At 42.5% G+C, this 14,646-nt stretch overlaps 1 protein-coding gene across 1 annotated transcript; it reads right to left on the bottom strand.

Annotated features, from left to right (window-relative positions):
* Positions 1 to 41: 41 nt before the first annotated feature.
* Positions 42 to 13,842, bottom strand: kpna4 (karyopherin alpha 4 (importin alpha 3)). The gene is made up of 17 exons (XM_084350713.1): positions 13,605 to 13,842; positions 11,802 to 11,846; positions 11,551 to 11,640; positions 9,722 to 9,751; positions 9,537 to 9,589; positions 7,833 to 7,928; positions 7,441 to 7,526; positions 5,791 to 5,877; positions 5,529 to 5,698; positions 5,006 to 5,050; positions 4,727 to 4,858; positions 4,352 to 4,480; positions 3,544 to 3,648; positions 3,349 to 3,420; positions 2,748 to 2,910; positions 2,553 to 2,647; positions 42 to 2,418 (listed from the first exon to the last, which is right to left on the bottom strand). Exons 1-17 carry the CDS (start codon positions 13,671 to 13,673, stop codon positions 2,323 to 2,325), a joined length of 1,563 nt encoding a protein of 520 aa, XP_084206839.1. The 5' UTR covers positions 13,674 to 13,842; the 3' UTR covers positions 42 to 2,322.
* Between the last annotated feature and the right edge of the window lie 804 nt (positions 13,843 to 14,646).

The raw sequence follows: 14,646 nt of genomic DNA on the forward strand, positions 1-14,646 counted from the left end.
TCACACCACTTCTTCACAACAGACCACACACACACACAGTCTCCTGATTTGGGTTTCACTATTTATTTTTCTCGAAGACAACCTATCCTGTAGCCTATCTCCCAAAAAGGTTTTTTTTTGGGCAAACCACCTTTTTATTCCTTCCATGTCATAATTTTAGATCTGAAACCACATGTTTGCTAACAAGGAATGCTGCAAAAAAAAAAAAAATACCCCTATGTTCAACAGAAGGTGTATGAGCACAATGTGTAATCATTTACTACAGTGTTTGAAGTTAACACAAAAAATGGGCAAGGGTAAGCTTGTACACCTAGCTGGTATAAGAGGAAAGAGGAATATGGGGCTAAGGACTCTGCAAGGTACTAAAGGTACAGCAAACTTGTTCATGGGTTTATTTATTATTCAGGAGAACCCACTTAGGACAACTCCAGTCTGACATGTGGGAGACCCTTTGACCTTGAGAAAAGGGAGGTTAAATCTCCTCTTAGTCTAGCTGAGATACATTAGCAGATTCATTACTGCTGCTCCTGAAATAAAGTCATTATTTTCTCAAGTATCACTAAAAAGCATCATTGGATTACTCTAGAAAGACAACAAAGATTGTGGTTGAGTGATGCATATTGTAGAGGTTGTTGGCAGGTCGAAACCTATGAAACCAACCAACACACCTTCAGAAAGACTTCAGGCCTCACTTTGCAGTACATGTGCAAAACCATAGATTATTCAGCAAATCGGACACTAGTGAGGGGTAAGGGAAGGGGAAACATGTAACATTTAAGCACAGTTTTACTTAAAATAAAAATTACACTGTATCCACAGCCTAAGGAAACTAAAATACCCTAAAAAATAACTGTGCTATAGTTTAGTACATGCAAAGGTTATGATTCACAATCCTACGTGAAATGGCCATTGTTCTCTTCTCCCTTGGTGATAAGTCAAAGCTATGGCAACAATACTGCAAAAGCAGTGATTTTGCTGTAAATTGAAGGAAAATTAATGAAGTGTCACAAGGGGGGGAGGAACAGGTCATTTGGTTGATTATAGTGATGGTGTCAGAAATTTCACAGCATCAAGCCCATGTCTGGTGCGTAGGTTAGGGTTCTGGCGTGAAGGTTGGAATACGATCGTCGTCAATCACCTTTACAGAAGCAAGGAAACTAAAAGCTGAAAATAAAAAATATCATAAAAAGGAACACACTGGAGGCAAAAAGAAAAGCCCAAAAGCCACCAAATGCATCTTAATACAATGCACTGCTGCTCCACACCTGCCAATAGCATTGTCCAGTGTCAATTAATACTAACTTAACAATAATTCAAAACAAAAAAAGAATCCTTGTGATGACGATGATTTTTTTTTTTTTTTCCATATCCAAAGTTCTTCCTTTCAGGGATTTGAGGATCAGCCTCTTTCAAAGGCAGAATTTCTTTCCTGAAACTTTTGCTAACCTCATTGTTGCGTTTCTCAATTTTTGCTTCTCTTCAGATGTTGTTAGATTTGTTGTTTTTTTTCCCCCGTCTCTGCATGCGTTCTCACCCAGTCTCGCATACTCCCAGTCACGCACGCAGCCAAGCACACACAACTCATCCGTCCATTCTCTCGCACATGCGACACGCGCAGCCGGACTCCTGGCCCCGCCCACCAGGGGGAGAGGATGGTGCCCTGTTGGGGGCGTTTTTTTCGTTGGAGGAGATGAACCTGGCTCCTCAGCACTGAGTCCAGACATTCATACACAATGGGTCCATTCACACACATGTCTGATAGCGTGGCCGATTGGGGGAGGGGCACATCGAGGGTGGCGCCCTCTCAAGTCGGAGGACCGCAGAATTGTGATGGTTCATGGTTCATCTCAGTTCATAATTAAAGTTATATTCATTTCTGTATTTTGTTGTGTAGTAATATTTCAAGATCTCTTGATTTCTTATTTTTGGATGTCCTTGGTTCTCCCCGGGCAGACATCAAGTTTTTTTGTTGTCATTTGAAGTAGTTTTCCGAAGACGACAGCTCCAATAACACAGAAGTTATGTCGGCATGTCTCTCAACCGTTCGATGTAGATGTTTTGCTTTTTTGCAACATGTAGCCACTCATTCTCACTCGCACCCACTCGCCATCTCAAACTTCATTTGGGCTGGTTCCCCTGGAATGCCAAATGAAATCCACACATTTTTCTCTCAGATAAGATGCAGCCATGGATCCCACGAGCCAAGCACAATGGATCAAATTTCTCACACTCTCGCTCTCTTTCGCTCTTTCTCTCCTAATTTTTTTATGTTGAACAGAGTGCTGCATCGTGAACAAAACTCCAGAATACCCCAGATGACGTCTAGAACTGGAATCCCTCGGCTGGCACGTTGGCTGAGTTAAAGCCGTAAGTTCCGCCCTGGATGGCCTCTGGGACCAGGCTGGTGTCTTCATCGATCTGAGCGAAGCAATGAAGCAACAGGGCGTTAACAAAGTATTGAAACGTGTTACCACTCTTAACTTTAAGCATTACAACACAGTAATACTACTGAAACACAAATATCCACCGTAGGACAGATATTCTTAACTTACATCGTCAGATGAGAAGAATTGATCAATAATTTCGTATGCCAATTTGTAGATATCTTCATTTTCATGGTTCTGCAGTTGCTCCACTTTTTCCAACCCTGAGGAACAAAGAAGAAAAACATTTTAACACCAGTCGATCTATTTATCTATCTATATTTAAACATGATAAAACATCGATGCAGTGCAGAGAGAACTCACCTCCGCATTCCTCAATAAGGTTAGCAATCGTTTCGGCCTCATCATCTGCCATCTTGAGGATATTGCTGAGGCCATCGAGAACCACCTGAACGACCTGGGCGTCCTTCACTGTCAGCAGGTTGCAGAAGGGAGGGATCACTTGCTTCTCAATCAGGTGTGCCACCTGTAGGTGAGCAGAGAGACAACGAGGAATATCAGTGACTTGACTTGTTGGAGAGGGAAGGAACCATTCATCAACAGAGGGTTTGATATGTTGCAGTCTTTGCTGATGTAACTTTCTTGGCTGAATTCAATCATTTTAGTTCAACAATGAATCTCAAGTGAAGACTAATTATAGAGCACAAAACATTAAGTTAATGACAGTCAATTATATAAAACGGACAAGAAAGTTGTTTTTGATGACTCAATTTCATTCTCATAAAAATGTCTGTTTGTTTTTCATTCTTTTAATCAAAGATAAATTATGTGATTTTGTAAGAAAAAAAGAAAGTCACATGGTAATTGTTGTTGAGGAAAGAGTAGGTGGAAGCAAATTTAAGCCCACAGCTGGCAGAGCACAGTGAGCGAGAGTAAAAAGTGATATAGTTCAGAAGAGCCTTACCTGATCTTTTCTTCCACTTATTGTTAGGTTGCTGATGGCCCAGGCGGCTTCCTTCTGAGTGCCAAAGTCGCCCTAACAAAACAAAAGTATGCATTCAAAGTGAGAATTCCATCTTTTCTCTATACGCTCTCCAAAAATAGTCTGACATGATCCAATTGCACTTAAAGATTAATACAAAGAGGGACTGATACACACCTTGTCGAGCAGGTGAATGATCATGGGGACTAGCTTGGCGTCGATGACGGCCTGCACCTGCTGCTGGTTGCCTGCTGTGATGTTGGACAGGAACCACACTGCCTCCTACAGGACAGAAAGCACAAATACAAGTTGTCAGTGACAGTTTGGAGGATATAGGCAGCTGCACCACGTAGGTGAAAGTATGCAGGTTCTAACTGAAGAAGCCAGGTTCATTTGACTGTTAGAGACCTTTGTTCTGAATGAAACATGACTCTTCTTGAGGGCTAAAACACTTGTCAAAGTTGAGTTTCTGCATCTGAACTGGATCAGAATCCAGAGGTCCATACTGAACGTTTGACCTCTGGCCGAGACAGAGCGCTGTGGGCGGGGCAGGGGCGGTGTTGAGGCTCTAATCATCGCCCAGGCCACAAGAGAGGGGCCTCATTTTTAAGTGACTGGGCTCAGATGCACTCCGATATCAGCAGAGACACAGGGTCTTCAGCACCCTCTGGCCACCAACCCGTGGTATAACACATTCAAATCACAGGCACACGGACAACCCTCCTCCCACCCCCCAATCTATCTCACTAACTAAAGCAGCCAGCTACCGGGGTCCTCTTCATCTTCTTCATCCACGCGATGCTCCATGTTGTGAATTGCTACAACTAGCTGTCTGTCCCGTCTATACCTTTCACACAGCATTCATACGAGCAGCGAGTCTCTGATTTCATCACTTCCAGTTGGCACTTCCTGCAGCAATTTCAGAACAACAGGGGGTGAGAGTATGAGCGTGGGAGGAGGAAGAGAACAGAGTGTGTATCATTACCTTGTTGATTTTCTCCTTCGGGTGCGTGAGGAGTGCGGGGAAGTGGCTGAGAGCGTCACAGTTGAGCACCACCTGGGTCTGTTCATCTGTGCCAGTCACTATGTTCCCAACAGCTCTCAGGGCAGCAGTCTGGATGTAGAGACAGACAAAATGAAATTTAAATTTACCAATATTTGAGCAACATTTAAAGTTACAGTCCAGAGAACTTCAGTTTCACTCCATATTCTTGTGGCAGTACTGGCATACAGACTTGTAAAATTTGAATTCCCTTTATCATCCTCATCTTTTGATCCTGATATAAACAACTTCTGTAGACTGCCAGGTTATAATCCATTTCTGGCTTTACACATTACTTATAAGGTTTTCAAATCATACCTGAACTTTGACCTCCTGGTGACTGAGCAGAGGTACCAGATGAGGGACGATGCCGGAGTCGATGACCATTTGGATCTGCTCGTTCCCAGCGTCCGTCAGATAAGACAGAGCCCACACCGTGTCTACCAAGATCTGGAGGCAGCAAAGAGGAAAAACTCATGAATACATTTTCCGTCTCGTAAATGTTCTTAAGATTGTGCAGGAATATAACGGTAATGGGTGAGTAAGGTCAAGATACCACAGCCTACTTAAAAACTGGAATAGAAAAAATGTACTTACACTGACATCAGTGTGGTGGATCAGAACACAGAGAGCCGGCAGGATCTGAGGAGAAAAATGACAACAAAAACATTAACAGTGTTTCTATATGATCTTTAACGGCTTAATCTAGATGGCAGCATGATCCTGCACTCTTTAATACCTGCGACTCATTTCTGACCAAACAATGTTCGGGCGCTACTTGGATGGAGCCCATCAATACGCACGACTTTTGCAAAGTCATTTGACACAGGGATGAATGCAGATTGTACTCTTTACCATTGAAGACAAAAGCCAGATTTTAGAGAGGTTTTGTTTAGTTTTGTCCCGCTTTCCTCTGCATTTACCATCAGGCCTTAAGATAAGAAGAGATCATACATACTGTCCAAAGTTCACAACTATTTTTCTTCTTAAAAGACACCGTTTTCAATCCAAAATCCCACATCTGCACATGTAATCTCTATTGATTAACACCGACATGATGCCTCGTTCTATAAAAAGCATTGTTACCAGGCACCGCTTACTCATCTACACACATACACACCTCCTGGATCGTCTCCATGGGTGGTGGAGGGTCCTTGTGGCGGCACAGATTGACCATGACCCAGGTGACATTGCGGAGGAAGGTGATGGGGATGGAGGGACTGATGAAGGAAAGCAGGGGCTTGACCACACCCAAGCTGATCACATAGTCTCTGCACTGAGGGCCATCACCTGAAGAGAGCACACAAAGATGAAACAAATGTCTTCTTGGGACTGACTGTATTCATTTCTGATACACCTGTTTGACACCAACCACAACTTACCTATGATGTTGCCCAGGGCCCAGACGGCCTGTTCGCAGACGTTCTGGTGGGGAGAGTGAAGCAGCCTCAGGAAGAGCGGCACAGCATCTACACAAAGGAAACAGAACGGTGTAAATCATCATCATCATTAAAGACGATGTTAATCATCTGATCACACACATTTAATGACCAATTGAACAGATCAAGACTCCTGATCAGGTTTGCACTAAATACAATCCAGCCACTAAACATGCCAAGAATAAGACAAGATGTGAAGAGGGAGCAGATCGTTATAATCAGATCTTTAAAAACGCTAATGTAACCACAGAGAGCTCAAATGAAGGAAATATGCCTCATTCAAGGCCAGAGATATTTAAACTCTGCCGTTAAGCCTGCATAATTAATTAAAGACTCTGATGGTGATGTTCTGATTTAAGTATTCAAATTGCCTTATGGTCCAGCTTGCTGCCATCTAATGTGATTGATTACAACTTCTGAATGTTTGCACCGCAAAAATCAAGATGGAGAAGCAGGCAGCTCTTTTAGAAAGAAAATGTCACAAAGGCAATTTTAACAAGTGGAAATTTTTTTTTTTAAAAACATTGTTACACAGAAAACTGATTGTATTTGTTTAAAAAAACTGCAAGGCCCAATTTATATTAGGCTTTTAATATTATTATTGCTATTTTAATTCATTAAATTTTTTGGAGGCAGCACCCACAAGATAATTCATAATATAATTTCATAATATGTTTCTGCCAAGTTAAAACTAAGAAAAGTGACCATCCAAATAATTCAAGAAAATATTGATAGTGTATGTGAGCACATTTCCATTTGTCATTCGTATGTTGAATTTGCAATTGTGATTTTTGTGTTGTTCTTAAACAAGGTTTCCACCAGCGTATCGCAGCACTGGCAGCCTGCCGTGCCTACTTAGACTCCCCATCGAGTCCAAGCATTAAGGAATTCTTTTAAATGTATTTTTAAAAGATGTTTTTTAAAACTGAAATGTGTTATAAAAGCCTTTGCAGTCCAGAGAGACAGATTGAGCATGTCTGTCACAGTGAGTATGAAGTTTGCAGTATAGCTGTGAGTGTAGCAGTGCCGTGTTTGTACAGTTCGGGCTATTTGTCTGTGAATAAATGCTACAACTCCTCATGACACAGGCCAATTTACCACATCCTGCGTGCCAACTGCTGATTAAAAGTGGAGATGGTTAGCCCTGGAGTTAGCAACAAGCTGGACTAACTTTTAAGGTTGGCCAGCTATTCTTATTTGAGGAGCCGTCTGGCCTAACAACTTTTCTGGCAGAAACCCTGTTATACCTTGTTGAAAATCACCTGACTAGGCGATGATTACATGTAGAATAACTATATATTTTTTAATAAGTAATTAAATAAGAACACAACAGCTGCGACACAACAAAAACAATCAAAAGATTTATGCAAAGGTTAAGACTCTAAACACAGTAAAATTGCAGTTTTAAAACATTTCAAACAATCCCTGGAACAGATTATTTGAATAATGACTTTGATTAATGGAAAATACAACAGGTATCTGTTCCAGTAACAAAAATCAGTTAGTGGAGCATTCAAAAAAGACAATAAAAGAAAAAGAGATCAAGAGAAAGAAAGAGAAATAAGGTACATGTTGTGATAAAATGTCACTTACTGGACTGGACCACAGCTTGGGTCTGCTCTGAGGTACCAGACGCTATGTTGGTTAGAGCCCAGGCTGCCTCAAACTGGAGAGACGGGCTGTAGAGGGGTGAGGGAAGCAGTAAAAGTGAGTGTGACTGGGCAGGGGCGTCGCACAGTATAAAGTATGCTGCTGATGACTCATTTATATTTCTACCGTTCCTGGAAGGTGAAAACTGGAACACATTTACATAAATGCTACACCGTTCAGAAGTAGGCTGGCCCTAAACCCTGCTGCCTCATTTGCATAACTTTGAAGTGTACATGAACGCAACATGGTGAGGAAAAAGGGCCAACTTGTACTATAATTATCGCACATGAAAAAGCGTGATTCGCGAAAATGAAACAGAATCACAGCCTGCTTACTTGTCATCTCTGTCCAGGCAGTGCACCAGTATAGGAAGGATCCCAGATTTAATCAGGTCATCTATGGGGGGGTTACGGTCGCTGGACAACAACTTCCTACAAGAACAGAGAGGAAACAAAAGACCATTACTCACACACTCATCCGCACACATACCAACAAGACCAACCAATGACACACACACAGAAACAGCTAAAGAATGTGAACTGTCTACAAAGTCAATCTCAGTGAGCGCAATAACAGGAGACTTCAACCTGTGTATGACCCAACGTCAACATTATATAACGTCAGGTACAGCGAGAGGGCATCTTCAGTGTCAAGATATGGCTGCAGGGTAGACTTCAAACGGAAGAATGATTGAAAGGCAAGAACACAAAAACAATCCTGAAACCAGTTTCATGAATTGCTGCACCTGACCCGTCATCAGGGAGGGCTGCACTGCCGAGCTGCAGTGCCATTTACAATCCCCATTAATCAGACAGGGCTGACTTACTGTAAATCACCGCTGTCTAACCAAGCTGGAAAAAAATTAAAGTCAGCACCTGATATTTCAACACTGAAACTGTATTTTGCAAGAGGCCATACATTTTAAATCAGAACCTCTTTAAAATGCAGAATCTCTGGTTTGCAAATAGACTCGTGAACAGGATCTGGATAATTTTCAATCTGCTACTGTTACAGAGCAAATAAAACTTTAATATGATGCAGCATGAAAATTTAGTTTTGCTTGTATGGGAAATCATACAATCATGACAGCATGGTCTTGACGTCTACCAATACATCTTTTCGATGTCATAAAGTGCTTCAGCAATATATGTTTTTTATAAATGTCCTCTCGAGTACTGAAAGCCTGGTGCTGTGTTAGATTTCACTAATTCGTCTCAGTCACTTTCACATCTGTATTTCAGTTTATTTTGGGCTACACAGTTACAGTTCGCTTATAAGATTGCCTCCATGACACTTCATGCTCAGCAGTCGCCTGTCTTTTGATGCCATGCTCAAAATCATCATCATTAAATCCTGGAGTCATTCCACTTATCTTTCACACCAAGGTTGGGCGATTTGGACAGCTATAGCGAAGAGTGATTGGTCAAGTCCATCGGCGGTTTTTTTATTGGGCAATTTTTATCATTTTATTATCCTAAATTATGGTCAGCATCTGAGGGAGGAGAGCCGCTTAGTGAAATACTCTTGTTGTTGTCTTGAGGTAACCCAGCAGCACAGCAGAGCAATGCAGCAGGGGAAATCGGTGCGTAGAGCCAGAATATTTTCACATCTACGTCTGTGAATTATTCTGACTAAACCAGAGTTGGTGACTGTTGGAACAGTGGAAAGACGATGTTTACTTTTATTTTGCTTCGGTGTTTAAAAAAATAATCTGCAATCACTTGTTGTTGGGCTGACAGTGGCCAGTTGGAAAATGTAACATATTGCCCAACACTATTTCACACCATACAACATGAACTGAACCAGCATCTGACTGAATTTCTCATGTGGTCTCGGTCCGGTTGTTTAGTCCACGCCAGCGTTTGATTGACAGCTTTGACACCAGCCAAAACGAACTTAATTTAACACACTTAGAAGCACGAACATCAATATTACAACATGAGAAATGTGACGCTAAATGTTTACACACAGACGATAAACAATATTCAATTATTGGCCCAATTGCTGGTGTAAACGAGTGCGAGGGTGTGTGTTGTTACCTGGCAGCCTGGACAGCACTCAGCTGGATGCCCTGGTTATCACTGGTGGCGTTCTGAAAGAACAAGTCATGCACAACGCCGAGTTTAATTCGGAGGATAAGGGTTTAATTCTGTTGCATAATATACGCTGCCCATAAGACGGGGTGAATGACAAAGAGGAAAAATAAATCAGATGGCCAACTTACTTGTACTATTGCTTCAAGGGAGGTGTTTTGCTGAAAAAGAAAAGATTTGCAAAGTCACACATTTGTAATAAATATAGTATGCACTGTTAAGAGCTGCGAGATGATCAGTAACAGGTGAAATGTAAACTGGTGGTTGGGCAAGAACAGAAGGAGCCAAAAAGCCATCTGAATACCCTGAAGAGTGAATACCCTGGCAGCAACAAACACAGCTGAGCAAACATCTGTCGGCCGCTTTCTTTGAATTAAAAACAGTCACTCCTAAAAATTTCTTTTGAATGTGAAGTTGACAAAACAGGAAGGAAAGTCAGCAGAGCACCACGGAGAACAGTGAGGGGAGGCTGAGGATTGGGAAATGCCACCAGAACAATGTAGTGACTTGCATTCTCTCTCGAACCAGTGTGGTGTAACAGTCAGCAGGCTGGACGACGTGCAGGCCAGCATTCGACATGATAATTTGCCAACTGGCTCGCTCACCTGACGCCCTCTGCAGGGGGTTCAGAGCTCAGTGTAGGCTGCCTCTGAGTATCACTTTCTATCAAGGACCTGCTATGACTGAGGGTCCTAATAAATAAAGTTGACTGAAGCCTCCGATAGCCAGCAGTTGCAGCTGATTTCCAGTCCACCCTTAGTCTCACAAAGCCCTACACCCATCTCCATGAGATTGTGTTAGCTGTTGAGAGAGGTTTGACTGCGTTTATTAGCATTCTGGTACTGGGGGGGAAAACCCTCCGACTAGTTTGTATTTTCTTATAAACAATTACAATTGACTTGGGCTGCGCTAAACCGAGGATGCAGCAACAGTGCCACTGCAAAATGGCGCAGGGGGAACTTGTTTTGCATGTAGGGAGGCGAACCCCGGCATTGAATGGCTAAATCTTCATTAAGAAAAGGTAGTAGCTGCTAACTTGTTTAGTTTTGTACTATTAATGACCAGATTAGTTGTAGGGTACCCTGCCGTTTTCAGTGTGTAGGCTGCTAGCTCCGGGGATGTCATTTCCTGCAGTGAAGGAGATTTTGAAAACATGAAACAGACTGATAGCGTGAGGTGAGAGAATGCTGCCTGAAACAGGCGCCCAATGGCAGGTTTATACCATCGGTCTACATCCGGTGACTTGTGCACCCTCAAATTGTGGGACGGTGGAAACCAGGGGAAATTAAAAACATTTAAAAGATTCAAGCACAACCGTGCATACAAAAGTGCACTGCAGCAGATTTATATTGAAGTATTTACATTCCATGGCTGTGGTGGAAGATTAAAGATGACTTTAACTTAGGGAAATTAAAAACAGTGGTGACGGGAAAACAAAAGAAAACTGAGGGGAAGTGAGGATCTGTGAAACATCCGACACGTCAGAATAGGGCAAATATAGACTAACAAGCTCACCAGGCCCAAACTCTTCATTTCATAAAAGGGCAACGACTGGAAGAACAAATTTCCTCAAGGCAACGCAATCAGTGTTGTTCCTGACCGACTGAAAACAGTCATAGCGGTCATCGGTTTGTTAAGTATTTAAACTTGATTGGCCCACGCGCTTTTCTATAAAAGCCTCTCTAATGTCTTGCTGTGACTCACAGCAGCATGTCATTGTTGATATATTGCTAAGCAGCCCATTTCGAGTCAGCCCTCTCAATACCACTACTGTGATTGAATTTCTGAACTGCTGAGTGGCCATTTTAATCCAGCAATGCCACCCAATGTAGAGCCCCTTTAAGTGATGGCGGGATTCTGGATCGGCCTACTTTTTGTGACGTTGTTAGCCTAAAATACGTAGGTCTGATGTGTGCGCACGTGAAGGGACGGCTTCTGAGACTTAAACTGTTGAGCGTACCGATCTGAAATCTCCGTCGACATCAGAGTCCTCACAGATGTCCTCGTGGGGCACGTTTCTCCTCTTCAGAAGGTGCTCATCTCTTTTGTTCTGCGGTGGAGGGAACAGATTGGTCAGTTTACCAGCAGAAATTCATGACAACAGGGAAAACACTGAGCATCTTTCAGTACATTTATTCAATGTGAAACTGCAGATAAACTCGTAATCGGCGTTGGAAGTTGACAGCACAACATAAAACAAATGTTTTTTACCTTTCTGAGCTCCACCACTACTTCAGTCCTCTGTCTTCTCATAGTCTGTGGGCGAGATAGAGCATCAACATTATACAACGAGGAATCCCAACCTGCCTCTGCCCAGGAGAGTGACACAACATTAAATTTGGGCACAGCCCGAGATCAGGATCCAGTTTGTGCGACCGGAGCTGATCAGCAGTATCATCTGTGCCGGTAGCAATAAGTCAACCGCCCACATGCTGCATATGACAGCACCAAAACACAGTTGATACGAGCCTGGCCTGATATGAATCAGCATTAGTTATGCAAGACAATCCTGGTATTCTTGCATATGTACCATTTTTCAGCATGTTCTCACCCATACAAGTCAATCTAACCTTTATGATGTAATATAATCACTTCATGAAGATTACAATGCTCAGTTTTTGGTGGAAATAAAGGTTTGGTCGCTGATTTGAGGTTCACATTAGAAACTGTAATTTGTACTGCTGATTCAAATTTAAATAACATGAAGATGGTGTCTAATATTTAGTCTACAAGCATTGCTATACATGATCTGGAAAAATATCTTTAATGCAGCACCACAACGATGCATCAACACCTCTCTGGGACAGTTTCAAACTGTTCTGCAATCTTGACCTACATGAAGGTAGTTTATTGCAGTCATTGCGTTAGTTTAAGCTGGTTGTACCTAATAAACTGGCAACTGAGCACAGGGCTTATGAGCAGACTGGTGCAGTTAGAGAGTAGATGTTTGCTTGTGTCAGACCACCTCCACCACGACGATGATAGCTTAAGTTATTAACAGGTTGCAAGGCCAGACAGCTCATGTGTTGAGGCCTAGCTTGCAACAGCAACTACTTGTCAAACAGGATGTGTGGGTATATCCTGCTCACATGCATCTTCAGAGAGAGCCCGCCTGAAAACAACACCGTCCCCACACGTTAATGAAGCAGAGGCACGCCGAGCTGCCCTGTGTGTCATCTGGTAACTTAGTGAGCCAGTGTTAGCTAACGTGTAGCTTTGATCTATCATGTCATGTGATCGTGTTAACTAGCTGGTCGCGTTAACCTGGTTCTCTAAGCATGTGTAACATTAGTAAACCACTGAATGCTATTTTAACACTGCGCCACAGTTTAAAAGATCAATGTAACTGGTCGGCTAAGAGGCTAACTGGTTTCCGCCATTGTTTTTGATGATAAAGACGGGGGATGGGTGGAACTGCAGCCACCAGCACCACCAAGCCCAACCACCGAGCTTAACGGCAGCTAGCATGCAAGCTAACACGCAGGTTAGCTAACTGCAGTATCAAAATAATGCTAATTTGCCGCTATGTTAGCATGTCAATCTGGCATATATCACCCTATGCTAACCTGGAGGTGAAATATATTAACTTTCAGATATACATTAAACGTGTTCACAAGCTAGCACATCGAGCTAAACCGATCCGGTGGACGATATGCTTCAGTTCAGCTAGCTAGCATATCCCCCGTGGGCCTTGCTAGCAGCGAGCTAGCAGAGCACATCCAGCGGAGGCGATGATGAACTCTGCCTAGCTTCTCTGACATGTTTTATAACCAGCGCGGTCTCATGGCGTAACGAAACCAGAGAAACCCAAGGGGGAATCGCCCTGCCAAGGCCCGCCATCTAAAAGTGGCGATCTGCGAAGGGGCCCTGGCCGAGGCTTTTAGGTACAAAGTTCCCGATGGTGGAAATTAGAAACGACGTCACAAGGAAGCCAAGAGGCGAAGCTGGCTGTGAACAGAGCGGCGGCGCCGAGGAAAAGAGGAGATCCTCGACACCGACCAGAACAACTTTTACCTCCAAATCACGGCCCTTATTCTTGAAATTCTTCAGCCGCTGGTTGTCCAGTTTCTCGTTGTCGGCCATGGTAGCGGTTCTGGTTCCGTTAAATACAGTTAAACTCGTGGATTTAGCTCGTGTAGCTACCCTTTTTCTGGTTCCCTTTTCTCAGCCTTTCGCGAACGGACTATTTTTTGCTGGTCTGTCCGCGGTGCATACTGGGAATGCCGGTGGTGGAGGGCAGCCTCTCTGCGTAGAGGAAGGGTGGGGAAATCCCCTCCGCGCTCATTGGCTTCACGGTGAACATCCATCTGCAGGGCGCGACACACAACTACTTACAAACTGAGCCTTCATCTTTATGTTCAATAACAGGTAAATATCCGTCATCTACACGCAGGAGAGATAGATGGAGTTTATATGTGGCGGACCCCGCCACCTCTCCAGCTTCAAACAGTGTTCTGGGGACCTTTATGGAAAAAATACGTATGTCTGAGTATGTATTATTACCTCATTAATATTGAAAATATAACAATTATGAGTTTGAATTTTACTAGATAGTACTAGTTTAAATATTTAACATGTATAGATAAATATACACTACTCAAAATGAGTTAGGCATGTTAGGATATAGGTGCATATATGCAATAGGGGCCTATTTGCACAGGCTATGCAATAAGAGTCATATGAAATGTGTCGCATTATTTTTGGGAACCTAAAAATGTTCACAAAACACAAAATAAAAATTCAGATATGTCACAGAATAAACTATAGAATAATCCAATCCACTTTATTTACATAGCACGATTTTAACAAACACAGGGTTTTCCAAAGTGCTGCACAACAAGATAAAAACACAATAAATAGATGAAGTGCACAATAAAAAGATAAAAGTAATACAAAATAATAAAATAAAATAAAAAGCACTGCCCGTAGAAGATAAAAATATGCACGTAAACAAATAAAATCATAAAATCAACACCCTATATGGTGTTAAAAGCCAAAGAAAAGATGAAGAAAAATATATATATATATTGGTTGGTTTGTCAACAGGCATACACAG

The sequence above is a fragment of the Pagrus pagrus genome (genome assembly GCF_965226575.1).
Source record: "Pagrus pagrus genome assembly, chromosome: 4".
Taxonomy (NCBI): domain Eukaryota; kingdom Metazoa; phylum Chordata; class Actinopteri; order Spariformes; family Sparidae; genus Pagrus; species Pagrus pagrus.